At 52.5% G+C, this 20,670-nt stretch overlaps 1 protein-coding gene across 1 annotated transcript in view; it reads right to left on the reverse strand.

The window, feature by feature from the left end:
• The window catches only part of DEAF1 (DEAF1, transcription factor), a 37,192-nt gene that overhangs the window by 14,346 nt on the left and 2,176 nt on the right, over positions 1-20,670 (reverse strand). Inside the window, exons 2-9 of the mRNA XM_025358476.1 lie at positions 17,703-17,800; positions 14,628-14,757; positions 14,204-14,350; positions 13,153-13,292; positions 11,352-11,417; positions 6,043-6,169; positions 4,474-4,602; positions 3,781-3,909 (exon numbers count right to left, since the gene is read on the reverse strand). Of these exons, the coding sequence (XP_025214261.1) occupies positions 3,781-3,909; positions 4,474-4,602; positions 6,043-6,169; positions 11,352-11,417; positions 13,153-13,292; positions 14,204-14,350; positions 14,628-14,757; positions 17,703-17,800 (966 nt within the window). The remainder of the gene's footprint in view (positions 1-3,780; positions 3,910-4,473; positions 4,603-6,042; positions 6,170-11,351; positions 11,418-13,152; positions 13,293-14,203; positions 14,351-14,627; positions 14,758-17,702; positions 17,801-20,670) is intronic.

Consider the following 20,670-nt stretch of genomic DNA (forward strand, 5'->3'; position numbering starts at 1 on the left):
CCTAACATCCCTCTAGCACCTGACACCCCCCCAGCACCTGACACACCCTCCAGCACCTAACATCCCTCTAGCACCTGACACCCCCCCAGCACCTGACACACCCTCCAGCACCTAACATCCCTCTAGCACCTGACACCCCCCCAGCACCTGACACACCCCCCAGCACCTGACATCCCCCCAGCGCGCAAAAGAGGCAGGAAGATGTCCCATCCCTTCCCGCTCCACCCACCCAGCTCCACGTTGTAAAACTCATCCGAATGTGGCTGCTGGACCTGGAAACGTTCACGGAATCAGATCTGAGGACAATGACCGGGGAGGGAAGCAGCTAAATCAGAGTCTCGCTGTTGCCCAAGTTGGAGGGCAGTGGTGCCATCTTGGCTCCCTGCCTCCCGGGTCCAAACGATTCGCCTGCCTCAGCCTCCCGAGTAGCTGGGATTACAGGCATCTGCCACCAGGCCTGGCTCATTTTGTATTTTTAGTAGAGATGGGGTTTCTCCACGTTGGTCAGGTTAGTCTCGAACTCCTGACCTCAGGTGGTCTGCCCACTTCGGCCTCCTGAGTAGCCGGGATTACAGGCATCCACTACCACGGCCGGCTGGTTTTGTATTTCTAGTAGAGATGGGGTTTCACCATGTTGGCCAGGCCAGTCTCCTGACCTCAGGTGATCCAAGGGCGCCCAAAGTGCTGGGATTACAGGCGTGAGCCACCACGCCCGGCCCCAGGCTAAATCTTCTAAAGAGTCAAGCTGACAAAAGAAACCCTGCTTTCAACTCCACCCACCCGGAAAGTCTTTCTGGGCACCTGCAGTCACACACAGGAGATTTATTAAAGATAATGGTAGGTGGGCTTCTTTTCTTTTCTCTCTCCTTTTTTTTTTTTTTGAGATGGAGTTTAGCTTTTGTTGCCCAGGCTGGAGTGCAATGGCGCCATCTCGGCTCACCACAACCTCCGCCTCCCGGGTTCAAGTGATTCTCCTGTCTCAGCCTCCCGAGTAGCTGGGATTACAGGCATCTGCCACCAGGCCTGGCTCATTTTGTATTTTTAGTAGAGATGGGCTTTCTCCACGTTGGTTAGGTTGGTCTCGAACTCCTGACCTCAGGTGGTCTGCCCACTTCGGCCTCCCGAGTAGCTGGGATTACAGGCATGAGCCATCGCCCAGTGGGGTTTCTTGCAATTGGAGAAGGAAGTTACAAAGTGGGAAAGGAAAGGGGAACTAGAACAAACCCTGAGGTTCTGCACTGGAACTAGAGACACTGGGGCAAACTTACGGCTTTCAACACACACAGACCTGGAGCACAAACGTGCACATGTGCACATGAGAACGTTTCCCACTTCTGCCCGCCAAGGGCACCCGGGGACAGAGATCCAGGAGCCACATGCACACCTTGCACCAGGGGTGAGCGGTTGATGCGAACCCCCAGCCCTCCTGGAGAAAAAGCCCTGATTTCAAGCATTTGCTGATTTCTTGGTATAAATACTTCACCAACACCCACCCCACACTTTTTTTTTTTTCCAGTTAATAGAGATGGGGTCTCCTTATGTTGCCCAGGCTGGTCTCAAACTCCTGGTCGCGGTCTCCTAAAGTGCTGGGATTAAAGGGGTGATTTAATCCCCCTGTAATTGGGATTACACGCCTGTAATCCAAGCACTTTGGGAGACCAAAGCGGGCAGATCATGAGGTCAAGAGATGAAGACCATCCTGGCCAACATGGTGAAATTCCGTCTCTACTAAAAATACAAAGATTAGCCAGGCATGGTGGTGCACGCTTGTAGTCTGCACTCCAGACTGGGCAACAGAGCAAGACTCCATCTAAAAAAAAAAAAGGGGGGGCCGGGCGCGGTGGCTCAAGCCTGTAATCCCAGCATTTTGGGAGGCTGAGGCGGGTGGATCACGAGGTCGGGAGATCGAGACCATCCTGGCTAACACGGGGAAACCCCATCTCTACTAAAAAATACAAAAAACTAGCCGGGCGAGGTGGCGGGCGCCTGTAGTCCCAGCTACTTGGGAGGCTGAGGCAGGAGAATGGCGTAAACCTAGGAGGTGGAGCTTGCAGTGAACTGAGATCCGGCCACTGCACTCCGGCCTGGGCGACAGCGCGAGACTCCGTCTCAAAAAAAAAAAAAAAAAAAAAAAGGAGTGAGCCACCACGCCCAGCCCTGAGGTAAGCTTTAAAGATGGAAAGAGTTTAGATAGGCGAAAGAGAGAATAATGAAACAAGCAAATGAAAATGATAAGGTAAGTTTTTCATGAACAAGTTTCTTGCACTGTCTGTGATAGTGAAAAATGGAAAACATGCATTTGCCACCAGCAGGGGAGGGTTCAATAAATCATATATTGATCATATGCACCCTTTAAAAAAGTATAATGATGGCCGGGCACGGTGGCTCACGCCTGTAATCCTAGCACTTTGGGAGGCCGAGACGAATGGATCACGAGGTTAGGAATTCCAGACCAGCCTGACCAGCATGGTGAAACCCCATCTCTACTAAAACTACAAAAAAAAAAAAAAAATTAGCCGGGCATGGTGGCACACGCCTGTAGTCCCAGCTACTCGGGAGGCTGAGGCAGGAGAATTGCTTGAACCTGGCAGGCAGAAGTTGCAGTGAACCGAGATCATGCCACTGCACTCCAGCCTGGGCGACAGAGTGAAACTCCATCTCAAAAAAAAAAAGTATAATTATACAGAAATCTTGGCTGCATGTGGTGGCTCACACTTGTAATCCCAGCACTTTGGGAGTGTGAGGCAGATGGATCACTTGAGGTCAGGAGTTCGCGACCAGTCTGACCAACACGGTGAAACCCCGTTTCTACTAAAAATACAAAAATTAGCCAGGTGTGCTGGTGCATGCCTGTAATCCCAGCTACTTGGGAGGCTGAGGCAGGAGAATGGCTTGAACCAGGGAGAGGTTGCAGTGAGCCAAGATTACACCACTGCACCCCAGCCTGGGCAACAGGGCGAGACTCCATCTCAAAAAAAAAGTGCAGTTAAATGAAAACTCAAAGTTTAGAATGCGTTTACAGTGTGTCATTGTTTTAAAGATTTAGGCCACATGTGATATCAATCTTGGTTTTTCTTTCTTTCACCAGATACCGAATGCCCATGCTAGCTCTGGGGAGACCAAGACCTGCCACTGAGGAGTGTCTACCTTCAAGAGGATAACAGCAAACTCACCAGAAAGAACTTCAGCTCCACAGGCCAATTGGTTTCTTTTTTTTTTTTTTTTTTTTTTTGAGAGGGAGTCTTGCTCTGTCGCCCAGGCTGGGATGCAGTGGCCGGATCTCAGCTCACTGCAAGCTCCGCCTCCCGGGTTTACGCCATTCTCCTGCCTCAGCCTCCCGAGTAGCTGGGACTACAGGCGCCCGCCACCTCGCCCGGCTAGTTATTTTTTGTATTTTTTAGTAGAGATGGGGTTTCACCTTGTTAGCCAGGATGGTCTCGATCTCCTGACCTCGTGATCCGCCCGTCTCGGCCTCCCAAAGTGCTGGGATTACAGGCTTGAGCCACTGCGCCCGGCCGGCCAATTGGTTTCTAGGGGTGTGCCCTGCTGTTGTACCAAAAGCAGCTTCCACAGCACACGCATGAATGGACGTGGCTGTGTATCAATAAAACTTTATTTACAAACATAGGCAGTGGGCCACAATTTGCCAGCCACTGATCTACTGCATCAATAACAACAACAAAACAAACCAAAACGAATCCGATTTCACCTAGAAATTCTTTCACAGGAAGCAGTTCTGAGGAAAATTACCTGTACACGTGTGAATTCTTTCAAACCTACCTATTTTGGGATGTGACGTTGGCAACGCAGCTTCTGGAAACGGGGCGATCTGGCAGCTGTCCTGATAGCCGGGGTAGTGAGGCTCAGGGTGGCTGGCCCTGCATGGGGGCTGCACGCTGGCCTCTTGGACTGTTGGCGAGAGAAGGGACAGGGAACCTCGGGACGACTGTCCGCACAGCAGGCCCTAAATATCACACTGTAAGGCTGTGCCATTCAGTACACATAGCAGCTTATGGCCACACGCGGCTACTGAGTCCCTGAAAGGGGCAAGCCTGAATTGTTGACATAGGATTGGGGCTATATCAGTTAAAATAAAATAGATTATAAAAATCAGTTGTAGCTCTTTCCTTTATTTTCCTCAGTGTGGCTACTAGAATATTCTCCAGCACACATCTGGCTAGGCCGCACTTCTGTTGCACAACTGTAGTCAGAAGCAGGAGCCGACAGACAGAGAGTATTTTCAGCTTTGCCGGCCCTGGCATCTGTCACAAGTAACCCACTGCCACGCCAACCCCACCCACACTGCACCGCCCAACTGACGTGGCTCACACGCTGTCCCCACCAACAAACGCCTGGTTCAAGTTCCCTCTCGAGGTACCCAGCAGCCTACGAAGCCCAATATGGCACTGGGGATGTGATGTCATGGTCAAGGATATGCCGAGGACATGTCAGGCGGGCACTGGAGCAGCTCACCTGTGGCTCCTGTGAAGACGTCACCCTGGGCCGGACTCTCGGATATGACAGCAGTGGCCTCTACTGTGGATGCCCGGTCAAAGGTCAGTGCCCCCGAGGTCGTGATCTGTCCTGAAGGGGTCACGGTGACTGGAAAGGCAGAAGCACATTTCACGCGGCCAGGCAGTGGCACCCACGGCACACAGGTCCTGTGCCACCCATGGGCACCAATCCTTGAGGGGGCCTGGGCTAAAGTGCAGGCAGTGGTAACCGTACCCTCCCATGTGAAGGACACACGGGAAATCCCAGACCTTGGAGAAGACCTCAGAGGAGAAAACCAGGATGGCAACTTGCCACCACCAATTGTTCACTGTTTAAACTGTGCTCCCCAGCATGGAAACGTGCTGCCCAGCCAGAAAACAAACATAAAATAAAACTTCCAATGACTTTTAAATACTTTGTGGCTCAAATTGAGAAAAAGTCTTTAATCCAAGCTGAAGGTAAAAAGCAGCCATGTCCCACAGCAAGGCTGCCTCTCCAGCTCAAGAAAAAAATCCTGGCGACAGATCTTAAGACTCTGCTGCAGGCCGGGCGCGGTGGCTCAAGCCTGTAATCCCAGCACTTTGGGAGGCCGAGACGGGCGGATCACAAGGTCAGGAGATCGAGACCATCCTGGCTAACCCGGTGAAACCCCGTCTCTACTAAAAAATACAAAAAACTAGCCGGGCGAGGTGGCGGGCGCCTGTAGTCCCAGCTACTCTGGAGGCTGAGGCAGGAGAATGGCGTAAACCCGGGAGGCAGAGCTTGCAGTGAGCTGAGATCCGGCCACTGCACTCCAGCCTGGGCGACAGAGCGAGACTCCGTCTCAAAAAAAAAAAAAAAAAAAAAGACTCTGCTGCTGTGGGACTCTTCCCGCACCCACCACCCAGGGCCTCGAGAAGGAGCCGACAGGGTGTTTTAGAAAGACCTTGCTCTATAAAAGCTAAAACCCAGACTTACATTAGTTAACAAAAGCCTGTTACAAAGACCTTTTCTCCTATTGCTACCTCTCCCCATTTACATCCTGTCTGTACAATAAAATAAAAACATTAGCTGGGCATGGTGGCACGTGCCTGTGGATCCAGCTACTTGGGAGTCTGAAGTGGGAGGAATGCCTGAGACTAAGAGGTCAAGGCTGCAGTGAGCCTGGATCCTGACGCTGCCCTCCAGCCCGGCCACAGAGAAAGACCCACAGAGTTCTGTGCAGCCCTCATCCAGCGCACTGAGAATCCCTCACCAAGGACACCCTTGTCAGGAAACGTCCCCCAAGCGTGTGCTGGGCACTCGGCTCTGCTCACTGACACTGGGAAACAGCCCAGGACGAGGCCGACAGCACCCAGACCCCAGGGAAGCAAGACAGAGCTGGGCACTGGGACAGCCCTTCCCACCCGGGGGCCGCACTGCAAAGGAGCATGAAGGCATTGACATCCCTCCGGCCACGCAATGTGCTTTAGAAATGAGAATCCCACAGTGGCCGTGGGAGTGGTGACGAGAGAAGGCAATGCACTTAGGTCCCCTCAGCAAACTAGAGCTATGTTTTCTCAAACTCACAGGTGGTGGCCGCGGTGGCTGGAAGCAACGTGATGTTCTTGGGGGAGTCCTTCTTCACGGGAGTTGTGGGCAGTTCATTCTCCTTCTTGCGCCTTTTGTAAGGCACAAAAAGCCTGACTGGGCCACTCTGGGGGAGAAAGGAGACAGTCCACCACGTTGGTGTGTGCAAAAGCTATGCTGCGCTTGCAGCTCCTCCTTACGTGGGGGCACCACGGGGTGTGTGAGTCACATGGCGAGACCACATTAAGATGGTAAGCGCCCCTAAAAATCCCACCTCTTTTTTTTTTTTAGACGGAGTTTCACTCTAGTTGCCCACGCTGGAGTGCAGTGGCGCGATCTCGGCTCACTGCAACCTCCGCCTGCTGGGTTCAAGTGATTCTCCTGCCTCAGCCTCCTGAGTAGCTGAGATGACAGGCATGTGCCACCACACCCAGCTAATTTTCTTTTTTTTTTTTTTTTTTTGAGACAGAGTCTCACTCTGTTGCCCAGGCTGGAGTGCAGTGGCACGATCTCCGCTCACTGCAACTTCTGCCTCCGAGGTTCAAGTGATTCTCCTACCTCAGTCTCCTGAGTAGCTAGGATTACAGGCACACACCACCACGCCTGGCTAATTTTTGTATTCTTAGTAGAGACGGGGTTTCTCCATGTTGGTCAGGCTGATCTCAAACTCCCGACCTCAGGTGCTCCGCCAGCCTCAGCCTCTCAAAGTGCTGGGATTACAGGTGTGAGCCACCGCGCCCGGCCAAAATCCCACCTCTTTAGGCCCCAAATCCCTTAACATGACAGAAAGAATACTTTAAAAAAGAACATATGAATACCAGTGCAGCAAAATAACAAAGTGTCATCTACAGATTAAAGGTCAGAAATTCAGGGCCGGGCGTAGCGGCTCATGCCTGTAATCCCAGCACTTTGGGAGGCTGAGGCAGGCGGCTCATGAGGTCAGGAGATCGAGACCATCCTGGCTAACATGGCGAAACCCTGTCTCTACCAAAAATACAAAAAATGAGCCAGGCATGGTGGTGGGCACCTGTAGTCCCAGCTACTCAGGAGGCTGAGGCAGGAGAAGGGCATGCCTAGGAGGCAGGGCTTGCAGTGAGCAGAGATCGTGCCACCACACTCCAGCCTGGGCGACAGAGCGAGAATCCGTCTCAAAAAAAAAAAAAAAAAAGGGTCAGGAATTCCTAAAAGACAGAAAATAGATGGGGGCCAGGGCCAAGCAAGGGAGGAATGAGAAGAAGCCACAGAGGAGAAAGTTGGCAGCACAAGGGCATAGCTTCAGCAGCACCGCACCAGACAGGAGGCGGCATGGGATCAATTAAAGAAAACGGTAAAAGTCACCAAAGATCTCCCATGAAAGAGGCCAAACCCTCAGGGAGCTGGGCCTGGGACACTCCCGCCTCCGACCTGAGACCCTCACAAGCCCAGCACCACACAGGCTGCCGGACACATGCTCAGAACGTCTCTTCTGTCAGTTCAAACCTGTTGAGACTCTAGTGAATTTTTCATTTAGTTATTCTTCTTTCCAATTCTACAATTTCCATTTGACTTTTTTTTTTTTTTTTTTTGAGACGGAGTCTCGCGCTGTGTCACCCAGACTGGAGTGCAGTGGCGCGATCTCGGCTCACTGCAAGCTCCGCCTCCCAGGTTCAGGCCATTCTCCTGCCTCAGCCTCCGAGTAGCTGGGACTACAGGCGCCTGCCACCACGCCCGGCTAGTTTTTTGTATTATTTTAGTAGAGACGGGGTTTCACCATGTTAGCCAGGATGGTCTCTATCTCCTGACCTCGTGATCCGCCCGCCTCGGCCTCCCAAAGTGCTGGGATTACAGGCTTGAGCCACCGCGCCCGGCCAACTTTTTTTTTTTTTTAAAGATGGAATCTCGCTCTCTTACCCAGGCTGGAGTGCAGTGGCGCAGTCTAGGCTCACTGCAAGCTCCACCTCCTGGGTTCACGCCATTCTCCTGCCTCAGCCTCCCAAGTAGCTGGGACTACAGGTGCCGCTATCACGCCCAGCTAATTTTTTGCATTTTTAGTAGAGACAGGGTTTCAACATGTTAGACAGGATGGTCTCAATCTCCTGACCTCGTGATCCACCCGCCTCGGCCTCCCAAAGTGCTGGGATTACAGGCATGAGAGCCACTGCGCCCGACTTTTTGTTTTTGTTTTTTTAATAATTTCTATCTCTTCATTGACATTCCCCAGTGAGGAGACAGTGTCTTCAGACCTTCCATGCAGTCGCTAGCTGTGGTTTTCTTTAGTCCTCTGAACATACTGAGGATGGCTGTTTTAAAGCTTTTGCCTGTTAAACCCAATATCCCGGCCTCTCCAGGCAATTTCTGTTGCTCTCCTCCTGTGTATGGTTCATGGCTCTTTGCATGTCTTAGACTCTTTTGTTAAGAATCAGACAACACAGGTGATACACTGTAGCAACAGTGGAAAGCTGTTCTCCTTTCCCCCAGCTCATGGCTGCTGTCTGCTTGTTTATTATTCAGGGATGGGGCTGGACCCTTTAACTGAAACTGTTCTCCTGGGGCGGCCTCGGCTGCTGCTCCTCTGAGGGCTCAGCCCTGGGGGTGCAGTCACCTTTGGTGGTGGGGATTTTGGCTGTCTCTCTCCCTGATCTCTGTTAAGCTGTTGGTTGAGCCAAGTGTCAGAATCAACTAACCGCCAGCTGCTCCATTACTTCCAACAATGCCCTGGGGCACACACTGCTCCACTGTCTGAGCCGATTTTACCAAGAGGTTAGAACTTGAGGGCTTGTTTCCCCAGTGGGTTCTTAGCTGTGGCTTTCCTCGCCTCTCTGGTAAACTTGCTGACCTAGTTTAGTTTCTTGCTCTAATGGAACTGTTGGCCTCCTCTTAACTGCTGACCACCAAAATGTCCATTGTTTTGAACATCCCCTTCCTGTTTCAAATCAAGTCAGTTCCTTTGGGAAGGGCTTTGGAACTCTGTGTTCTTACAGCCTCTCTCTCTTTGGGGCTGAATGCCGGAGCCCCTACTCCAGACCTGGAGGCGGGAACAGCGCCTGGGTCGATCAGAGGGACTCTGTTGCATCAGCCGGGCTCTGTGAGAGGGGGCGGCAGCCTCTCACCGCATGGACGCTCCACCTCATGGGCAACCTGGGTTGAGGGAAATTGGGGCCTCCCTATGCTTGGCCTCCCACCTCTGAGTAACGCCTCTGCCCTCTGAGTGGGGCTGACTGAAGAGATTTTCAGTCACACTTCCCAGGAATTTACTGCAAATTGGAGCTGAAGGGGTTGAGAACTGCTAGTGGCCTGCCCCTCCCAGTGAGATACCACATCCCTTGACCGGGAGCTGTGAGGAGTGGGAACCCTGTTTTCTTGGTCACAACCACCCAGAATGGAGCCTCCTCCATAGGGAGCTGGGGGCAGAAAGGGAGGGAAGGAGCTGGTCCTAGCTTAAATGTCACAATCCTCACTGCTCTTTCCAAGACTCGGTACATTTTCCTGGATGTTTCTTTATTTGCTATATGCACCTAGGACAATTTCCGGAGACCTTAAGGGGTTATTTTTTCACAGTTTTCACTAGTTATTTCTGTGGAGAGTTGGTCCACTGAGCTTATCACACCACCATTCCCCAAGTGGAAGCCAAAAGTTTTAAAATGTGATAAAGTCCAATCTAAGAAATCCTAGTTCTAACTCTAGGTCAGGAAGATTTTCCAATGTGTTTTCTCCTAAAAATGTTATAGTTTTACCTTTTACTTTAGATCTGTGACCCATTTTGAATTCATTTTTGTACCAAGTGTGAAGTTTAGGTCATCCTTTGTCTCTGCCGATGAACGTCCAGTCGCTCCAAGGCCATTTGCTGGAGTCTACGACACTCTAGTCTAACCCAGATTTTGGGGGTCTCTTCTGCCAATGCCACACTGTCCTGATTACTGTCACGAGCTAGTAAGTCTTAAGACCCCGCAATGTTATTCCAACCATTTAAATGTTTATTTCAAAACTGTTTTGGCTTTTTAAATTTCCTTTACCTTTCTATATAAATTTTAGAATCAGTTTGTCTGCATCTAAAAAGAATCCTGCTGGGATTTTGATAGTAATCGTGTTAAACCTATGAATCAACTTGGGAAAAAGTCACATCTTTACTATATTGAGTCTTCTAATCGACGGACACAGGATGTCTGTTGATGTATTTCAATCTTCTCTGGTCTCTTTCTTTAGCACTTTTTTCAATACCTTCCACATACAGACCCTGTTCATGATTTCCTAGACTGACATTGAAGTACTTCAGCGTTGGAGCCCCTGCAAATGATCTACCCGCAGGCTCGACTGCCAATGGGACCGACGCCTCCTCACAGCCCAAAGGGGACCGATGCCTCCTCCCGGCTCCTTTACTCCTCCAGCAACTCTAAGAGTCTCACCTACTGGCTTTTCCAAATCAACTTCAAAATTATTTTACATTCACAAAATTGTTTTTTCCACTAGAATCACATGAAATCTATATATAAACTAGACAATTCTAGGATGTTTACTGTTTCACCCCAAGAACATGGTAGGTCTCTCCATGGTTTTTTTTTTTTTTTTTTTCTGAGGTGCAGTAGCTCACGCCTGTAATCTCAATACTTTCAGAGGCCGAGGCAGGCAGATCACCGGTGGTCAGGAGTTTGAGACCAGCCTGACCAACATGGCAAAACCCCATCTCTACTAATAATACAAAAATTAGCTGGGCGTGGTGGCTCACACCTGTAATCCCAGCTACTCGGGAGGCTGAGGCAGGAGAATTGCTTGAATCCAGAGGCGGAGGTTGCAGTGAGCCGAGATCGCGCCGCTGCACTCCACCCTGGGTGACAGAGTGAGACACCGTCTCAAAAAAAAAAAAGAAAAAGAAAATTATTTTGGGTCTTTGTCAAATAGTTAAGAATTCAGAATAAGGAAATACATCAAAAAGATATTAAAAGCTCTATTCATGAATAAGTTTACAGTAGCATTTTTCTGACACATTATAAAACGCAGAATATCTAACAGCACACATACAAGGAAAAGTGTGTATGTTTAGTTTTAGAGTTAAGGCGGTGACATTATAACCGCTTTTCATTACTTAAGGTTTCCATAAATGTTCTTTGAGCAACATCTTGGGGGCCAACCACGTGCCCACGCATTGAGACATCAGGTTTCATTGTGGTGTATCAGGGAGCACGGGACAGAGCAGCAGAGGAGAAGCAAGGACAGTATCCCTCTCCAAGGCAGAGGGCAAGAGGGAAACAGCCAAGGGGCCAAGGGCTGTGGGACCCACTCAGCCACCCCCAGCTCCACCAAGTGCTCCTGCTCCAGACATGCTGGCAACTTACTAAGGTCATGTCGTCGCAGCAGGCAGCACAGGTGCAAGAGGCAGCGTGAGGGTTTAAGATCCCGTCCTGAAATGCAAAAAGAAGCACCACGCATTAGAAAGTCAGCCCCTAAATGTGAATCATTCAATAACAGAAGATTTCAACCACTTCTACTATTTACCTGCCATTCATAAATACAAAAACTCTTTTTTTTTTTTTTTTGAGACAGAGTCTTGTTGGGTTGCCCAGGCTGGAGTGCAGTTCTCGGCTTACTGCAACCTCTGCCTCCCCGGCGCAAGCGATTCTCGTGCCTTAGCCTCCCAAGAAGCTGGGATTATAGGCTTGTGCCACGACACCCAGCTAATTTTTGTATTTTTAGTAGAGACGGGGTTTTGCCATGTTGGCCAGGCTGGTCTCGAACTCCTGGCCTCAAGCAATCAGTCCACCTCGGCCTCCTGAAGTGCTGGGATTACAGGAGTAAGCCACCATGTCCAACCTCATAAAGACAAAAATTCTGAGAAATGAGGGCCGGGCATGGTGGTTCATGCCTGTAATCCCAGCACTTTGAGAGGCCGAGGCGGGTGGCTCACTTGAGGTGGGGAGTTCGAGACTAGCCTGGCCAGCCTGGTGAAACCTGATCTCCATTAAAAATTAGGCCAGGTGCCGGGCGCGGTGGCTCAAGCCTGTAATCCCAGCACTTTGGGAGGCTGAGACGGGCGGATCACAAGGTCAGGAGATCGAGACCATCCTGGCTAACACGGTGAAACCCCGTCTCTACTAAAAAATACAAAAAACTAGCCGGGCGAGGTGGCGGGCGCCTGTGGTCCCAGCTACTCCGGAGGCTGAGGCAGGAGAATGGCGTAAACCCGGGAGGCGGAGCTTGCAGTGAGCTGAGATCCGGCCACTGCACTCCAGCCTGGGCGACAGAGCCAGACTCAGTCTCAAGAAAAAAAAAAAAAAAAAAAAAAAAAAAATTAGGCCAGGTACTGTGGCTCACGCCTGTAATCCCAGCACTTTGAGAGGCTGAGGTGGATGTCTCACTTGAGGTCGGGAGTTCAAGACCAGCCTGGCCAACAGGGTGAAACCCCATCTCTACTTAAAAAAAAAAAAAAAAAAGCCAGGTGTGGTGACGGGCGCCTGTAATCCTAGCTACCTGGGAGGCTGAGGCAGGACAATCCTCTGAGCCTGGGAGGTGGAGGTTGTGGTGAGCCAAGATCAAACCACTGCACTCCAGTCTGGGCAACAAGGTGAGACTCTGTCTCCAAAAAAGAAGCAGACAACCACCAGTAATTTCCAGAGACTTCTCTTCTTCACAGTGCCATTATTGGTGGCAGAACCCATCTCTCTCCTTTCAAGATTTGCAAAAGGCTCTAGAGGAATTGCTTCCTTAACAACACACAGGAGCTAAACTGGAATAGGAATCAGAAGTCCTCCTTTTTAGCAGACAGAAGAAAAGTTAGGCGACTTTGAAAGGGTCACACACATTCAAACAGGAACGATTATCTTAACTTCCACTGTTTCCATTTTTTGTATATTTGACACACCCCCTTTCTACAACTGCTCTGTGCCAGGCGCTGTGACCTCATGCACTTCTCCCAACAATCCTCACAGGGTCACGATCATCATCATCCCCATGTGAAAAATCCGGAAACTGAAATACGAGAGGGTCAGTCACTCATCCAAGGCCACACAGACACGAGGTGGAGGCTGCAAACCCCGTGTGTCTGGCCCCGTGGTCTGTGCCCGCCCTCTGGCTGGGCCACCTCGGAGGCCCCGCATCCAAGCTGTGTGTTGAGCACAGGTGAGGACGCACAAACGATACCTGGATGAGGCACTGCAGGGGTCGGCCTGCGTAGCGAATGCTTCTTTTCCAGTCCTTACTGCTGGCTCTTCCTGCCATGGCCTCAAACTCGGTGGGACTGTACCAGTTCTCCCCCTGCTTGATGCACCGTCCCCGGCCGCCTGCAAGGAAGAGCAGCAGTCACGATGACAGCAGGTAGGAATGTCGCCTCTGCCATCGCCTCCCTCCTGGGACCTCCTCCGCCATTCCACGAGCACCAGTACCCCAGCAGCTTGTGTGATCTCACCCACCCGTGTACTTGGCCCTGACAGGGCCACCACGGGTCTGCCTTTGCAGCCTGTACCTCTGATCCCCTACGTGATCTCTCCATCCACTGTCCGCAGGCACTGCAAGCTCGACCAGGTCCCACACTGAGCACCTCTAGTACCCACTTCCAGAGCCTTTGTCTACAAGTCCCAAGCTGACCTGGCAACTTGAGGAACACGTCCCAGCCCTGCCTCCCTCCCACTTCTTCTTGTCTCCTATCCCATGGGTCACGATGGTTTTTCACCCCTAAATGGTTCCCAGGCCCAGCCCTGCCCAGTGCCTCTCCCAGGCCTCAGCTCTAGTTCAGAGGAACTGGGTGTCACTTGCACCTTCTGTCTTCTTTGTTGTTGGTTTTTTTTTTTTTTTTTTTGAGACACAGGCTCGCTCCGTCGCCCAGGCTGGAGTGCTGTGGCGCGATCTCTGCTCACTGCAAGCTCCGCCTCCCGGGTTCACGCCGTTCTCCTGCCTCAGCCTCCTGAGTAGCTGGGACTACAGGCGCCCGCCACCTCGCCCAGCTAATTTTTTGTATTTTTAGTAGAGACAGGGTTTCACTGTGTTAGCCAGGACGGTCTCAATCTCCTGAGCCCTTGATCTGCCTGCCTCAGCTTCCCAAAGTGCTGGGATTACAGGTGTGAGCCACCGCGTCCGGCCCTGTCTTCCTAACTAGTTCTAGGTGCCACAATTTTCATCTTTCTCAGCCCCCAATTTATCCTAGGGGGGCTACAAAGGGAAATGCAACTTTGGAGTCTGAAGCGGCAGCCCTCACCTGAGCCAAGCCTGTTCTTGTACAGAGTGCCGCTGATGTTCCGGCACCGCACGGGCAGCTCACTGTCGTACACAGAGGGGTCCCAGTTGTATTTAGTTCCACCTTTTTCTTGGCCGGGAGCCAGAGGGGTTGGAGGAGACTGAGGACCTTGGGCAGAGAAAGTGTGTGAAGGTGAGAGGCTGGACGCCAGGAAGTACATACAGCATGCACTCCCCTCACAGACACCCACCTCCCCAGCAGCACCACCTCCTTCAACGGCGGGAAAACTCTTCTCCGCCAGGAAAATTCCACGGCTTCTACTTAAAATCCATTAATAGTTGATATTCCAAATTTACCACAAAAAGAAGTAAATAAATTCCTGAAATAAATTCTAGCTATTCTGAAACGTGTTTTGCCCAGGCCTGGGGAGCAGGCAATGCTGTACCTGGGGTGAGGGGAGCTGCCGGGCCCTTCAGCCCGGTGGTCTCCACGATGCTCCCATCTGTGTGGACGACAATCAGTGTGGCTTTTTCGGTGTTCAGGCTGTCCCCGATCTGAAGGGCCGTCCTACCAGACTACAAGGAAAAACCGCTCCGTCAGGTCACGTCCGAGCATGACACGAGGTGTGTCCCTGAGCCCAGCCGGGCTGTCCTCCAGCAGGGCTATGGCTGTTCTCACCAAGAAGGGACGCTCGCCTAGGCACCCCATATCTTTTCCAAAGATATCTCTCAAAGACTCAAAAAACAGAGCCAAGAACAAGAGCAGGCGGTGCCGAAGTCTGTGTGGTGCTGAGGAAAATGCCTGCCATCGTTTGTCAAACGGAAAGAAGACACGTGCTCCACGAACAGGAAACACCCTGACGTCTGCCTGAGCAGCTCCCACAGGTCACCGTCCTCATGCAGGGTCTCCAACAGACCGCGCTGGCCACCACAGACGAGGCCTTGTGCAGGACCACCCTCCAGAGCCCCTTCCAGATGGCGACGGGAGACCGGGGCCTCAAAACCACATTTCCACACTGGCTGAAGCTGCTGCAACTGCTGCCTGCTTCCAAAATCACCCTTCAAGCTGCACAGACCCCACCACAGGCAGCCAGAGTCCCCATGCCCACACACCACTGCTGGAACTTGAACCCCACCTTGGTCAAGTCGTCTGACAAACTCTGGCCTGCAGGCTCTGCCCCAGCAGTGGGGCAGACCAGAGACTTCCAGGGGCATCTCGAACCCAGCGTTCTGGGTGCCCCAAGGTTTTAATTCTGAATACAAAACCAACCGAGGCAAAGCGAGAAGACAACTGTTTCTTTTTTTTCTTTTTCTTTTTTTTTTTTGAGACGGAGTCTCACTCTGTCCCCAGGCTGGAGTGCGGTGGCGTGATCTCGGCTCACTGCAAGCTCCGCCTCCCGGGTTCACGCCATTCTTCTGCCTCAGTCTCCTGAGTAGCTGGGACTACAAGCACCTGCCACCATGCCCAGCTAATTTTTTGTATTTTCAGTAGAGACAGGGTTTCACCGTGTTAGCCAGGATGGTCTCGATCTCCTGACCTCGTGATCCGCCCACCTCGGCCTCCCAAAGTGCTGGGATTACAGGCGTGAGCCACCGCGCCCGGTTGACAACTGTTTCTTACATCTGAAAATGTCACTGTCGAATCAGGGCACTTGAGGAGAAGTTTCTCATGGAGTTGAGGGTCCCCCAACACACATGCCTGGCGCCTGGGCTCACGGAGGCCCACGGGCCAACACCTCACAATGGGGGTCCTACCACTGTGCCTGAATCACCAAAGACCGGCAGCTCTTCACTGGAGAAAGGGAATGTCTTGTGTCTGTTTAAGAGTCACAGACTATTTTTCTTAGGAAGGGAACATACAGTTATTTCAGACCGTGCCCTGCTTTGTTGTCAGTTTCTAAACAGGAACACACCAGTCTCTGGTCTTCCTGGCCTGGAGGGGAGAAGACTAGCCTTGGCCTCTGCAGGCACTTGCAGGACACCACTGCTCCATGATGGCAGCATGTTCCAGGCACCCACAGGTGCCTTGGGTTTCAGCCCCTCCTAGGAAATGAGGAGGCACCCAGATCCCGCTGCCAGGAAGGAGCAGCCTGACCGAAAGCACAGATCACCGCATGGCCACGGGTCAGCCTGTGTGTGTTCTCACACCCATCAGAAATAAACCAAGTGTCTGGGCTGGGCGCGGTGGCTCATGCTGTAATCCCAGCACATTGGGAGGCCGAGGTGGTAGCTACCTGAGATCAGGAGTTTGAGACAACCTGGACAACATGGCGAACCCAGGAGGTGGAGGTTGCAGTGAGTTGAGATCACTCCACTGCACTCCAGTCTGGGCAACAGAGCAAGACTCTGTCAAAAAAGAAGGAAGGGAGGGAGGGAAGGAAGTTTCCAAGTTTCTTATGTTTTTACTGAAGTCCTTCACAAGTTTTCTGTTTGCTGCCATTCTAACAATAACTCTGCTTTCTGGCCGGGTGTGGTGGCTCACGCCAGCACTTTGGGAGGCCAAGGCGGGCAGATCACCTGAGGTCAGGAGTTTGAGGCCAGCCTGGACAACATGGTGACCTGTCTTTACTAAAATTACAAAACTTAGCCTGGCATGGTGGCACATACCTGTAATCTCAGCTCCTCAGGAGGCTGAGGCACAAGAATGGCTTGAACCCAGGAGGCAGAGGTTGCAAGGAGCCTAGATCGCACTACTGCACTCCAGGCTAGGTGACAGAGCAAGACTCCATCTCAAAAACAAAACACACAAACAACCACTCTGCTTTCAGGTATATGAGGATGATGTCCCAGGTGCATGACCAAGGCTAAAAAGACTACAAGTAACAGGTGCCAGTGGTCCCAGGGAAAACCCCTTTCTGGAGACTGGACCCACCCCAGCATCTGCCACTTGGAAACAAGGTTGCCTGCCCTGGTTGACCCGATGTCCCCAGGTCGCCGAAGGCCCCACATATAAAACATAAAACAAGCTGATACAACATGATCACGAAAGGGCTCTGAAGGTGGCACAGACACTATCTGACACACAACTGGCTTTCAGCAGTTTCCTAAGCAGACGGCAGTCAGGCGTGCAGAATGAAGGAGGGTGGGAGACTGCGCCATAAACGCTATGAGAACAGGATATGGGGGAGGGAAACGCCCTGCTTCCTTCAGCTGGCCCTGCAGCTACAGGAGTAAGGAGCACAGGCAGCGCCTGGCCTCGGGCAGAGGCTGAACTGTGGGCGGACCGCAGCCTGGGCTGGGTCAGGAGCTGGGAGTCCCCGCCCGATGCAGGCCACCAGCCCATCTGATGAGGTGTGACTCTTCACCCGGCCTTGTGAGGCAGCTTCTGCCTCAGCTCTAAGTTCTCCCACCCCAGCACAGCCTGAAGGCTTCTGAGAGCAGAGCCAGCCAGTGCCTCCCTCCCCAGCTCACAGAGCAGACGCGCACACACGATGGGCTGAACCCCGGGAGAGCCTCAGGGAAGCCCAAGGCCCCCAGCGTGGCACCACTCGCACTGGGCTATGCCCCTCAGAGCAGCTTACCAGAACATGTCCTGAGATGGACGCCGCGTTGGCCACAGACGTGGTGAAGACATTGTCTGCAGCAGCCCCCACGTTGGCCACTGTCACTGTGGTCACCTCTGCAACAGAAGGAGCCTCATTTAAGAAGCAACGAAAGCCAGAACGGACAAAGCCAACAACAGCCTCGCTCAGGCGCTTCAAACAAAGCGACTCCCCCTGGGGTATGCGCACTTGTAACCCGGGAAGACCTTAACACTTGCATGAACGGGCGCTCGACTACCATTTCTATTCCACAGTCTAAGTCATTTGGCTCTTCCAGGAAAGAGAGAAGAAATCTATTCTTCCCCAGTAAAGCCTTTTATGTGCAGTAAAAAAATGCACACAACAAACCCGCCCGTCCCCATGCCCCAGCTCCACCAAATCACCACTGGGACTCTTCTCCTTCTGTGGCGTGGCTGTGTCCTGCCAGTCAGGTGTGCCCTGCGCCTACAATGAGCTCTTGGCCTCCCCACAGGTGAGGACACCTCCTGGACCCACTCTTGCAGCTCCATTCCTGCCTCTCCTCCACCACAGGGGTCAGGCCACCACCGTCAGGTGACCTCAGCCCCATGCTTACCGCCATTGCCCTTGGTCTCTGACCCCTTCCTCCTAAAAAGTACATCTAACCTGCCTGTGCCCCTTGGTGCCACCCCACCGCATCCCCTACAACATGGAACTCGGCCCCCTGGCATGCAGACAGGTCCTCTGGCAGCGTCTGCACACAGGGCAGGTACCACAGAGGTCAGCTACACCCCACCTCCTGCCCTTGTCATCCCAGACAGGTCCTGCAGCTCCAGCCTTTGCGTGTTGCAGTGTTTCTAGAGAAACACTTTCTGCTGCCAACACCCCCACACCCTCCTCTCTGCCACTGCGAAGTCTTCCTGTGATGCTCCCAGGCCAAGCAAGTGGCTCTTCTGTCACCAAGTTCTAGAATGTTCTGTGCCCAGGGCAATCTCTGGCACACAGCAGATGCTTAAAAGATACCGGTTGAGGCCGGGCGTGGTGGCTCACGCCTGTAATCCCAACACTTTGGGAGGCTGAGGCGGGCGGATCACGAGGTTAGGAGATCGAGACCATCCTGGCTAACATGGTGAAACCCCGTCTCTACTAAAAATACAAAAAATTAGCCGGGCGTGGTGGCGGGCACCTGTAGTCCCAGCTACTTGGGAGGCTGAGGCAGGAGAATGGCGTGAACCCGGGAGGCGGAGCTTGCAGTAAGCTGAGATCGCACCACTGCACTCCAGCCTGGGCGACAAAGTGAGACTCCATCTCAAGGAAAAAAAAAAAAAAAAGATACTGGTTGAATGCGTCCTGACCATACCATCCATACCGTTAACCCAGCACTCACCCAAACTGCCCTTAAAAATGCCTGTTTGCAGCCAGGCGCGGTGGTTCACGCCTGTAATCCCAGTACTTTGGGAAGCAGAGGTGGGCGGATCAACTGAGGTCGGGAGTTCGAGACCAGTCTGACCAACATAGAGAAACCCCCATCTCTACTAAAATTACAAAATTAGCTGGGCATGGTGGCGCATGCCTGTAATCCCAGCTACTCGGGAGGCTGAGGCAGGAGAATCGCTTGAGTCCGGGAGGAGGAGGTTGCAGTGAGCCAAGATCGCGCCACTGTGCTCTAGCTTGGGCAACAAGAACGAAACTCCGTGTCAAAAAAAAAAAAAAAAGCCTGTTTGCTGTCTGTCTCCACGACCAGATCACACCAGGTGCAGGGCTCACTCATCCTCGCCTCTCAGCACCACAGTCCCCAGCAGGCGGTGTGGGGCCACAGTGAGAGCTGAACGCCAGGCCCACGGCAGCCCTGGGAGCATCCGCCCAAAGCCTCCTCAGGCGGCAGCGTGTCCTGCTGAGTTCCTTAAACCTGGAAACCACTTGACTTCAGCTTTTACCACATCAAAACACAACTACCATATTTTTCAGAAAAAAACATACGTCAACATATTTCTCTGACATCATGATGGACAGCATCATTTTTCTTCTATGGATTCAGAAAAATACGTGCAAAAATGACAAAAACCTGAAGTCAACATCATGGCTCCAAATCCCAACGTCAAACCAGAGTTTAGCCACGAAAGCCAACCTGAGAGTCACAAAGCTTTCCCTCCCTTTTTCTTCTTAACCAACCAAACAAGCAGCAGTGACCCCCTTGCCTTTGAGGGCCATTCAGTGGACTAAGGGCAGCCCAGACGCTGCTGGGACAGCCCCCGGGCCAAAGCAGCACCCAGAGCACATGCAACACCCTGACATACCCGGCACACCAGGACTGGGGTCCAGTTCCTAAACGCGCATAGCTCCTTAGGGGAAAAGTGCCTCACAACGCAACAAGGGGCTCCTCCAAGGGTCTGAACACTGAGCTGCGAGTGCCTGGGGGACACTCCGGAGCTCCAATGGGGAAGAGCGCAGTGCGCTGGGAAGCTGGTGGGCGGGGAAGTCTATGCCCCACTGACACAAGGGCGGGACACAGGAGGTGCTGGATGGCAACAGCCCTGTAGGGCATCTGTGAGTTCTGCCCGGGGCTCCCAGTGTTTTGGAGCCTGAGAAGGAGGCTGCTCTGTGTGGCAAGAAACTATGAGCAGCTTACAGAAAAATATGGGCTGGCAAGCCACGGCGGCCTCCCCACAGGGAGCCCGACAAGAAGGAGGCAGAAGGAGCAGGTCCTTAGGGAAAAAGGCAAGAGGAAGAGGGAGGACTGGGAGAGGAGCCTGCACAGGTAACTCCGCGGGCCCCCTGGGCCACCACACAGCCATGCTGACCTCTGGCATCATGGCCTCCAGCAGGCCGCCCACCCCTGGCTCCTCAGTGCTCAGGTCATACCTGAACTGGCCCTCAGGACGTGGGGGTTCCTGGTGACCACAGGTGCCCATCCACCCCCGGGCTTCTCCAGGACAGGTGGGTAGGGGGAGCCAGGATAGATGAAGGCAGGGCAGGGGCAGGGCTGCAC

Source organism: Theropithecus gelada, chromosome 14 (assembly GCF_003255815.1).
Source record: "Theropithecus gelada isolate Dixy chromosome 14, Tgel_1.0, whole genome shotgun sequence".
Lineage (NCBI taxonomy): Eukaryota > Metazoa > Chordata > Mammalia > Primates > Cercopithecidae > Theropithecus > Theropithecus gelada.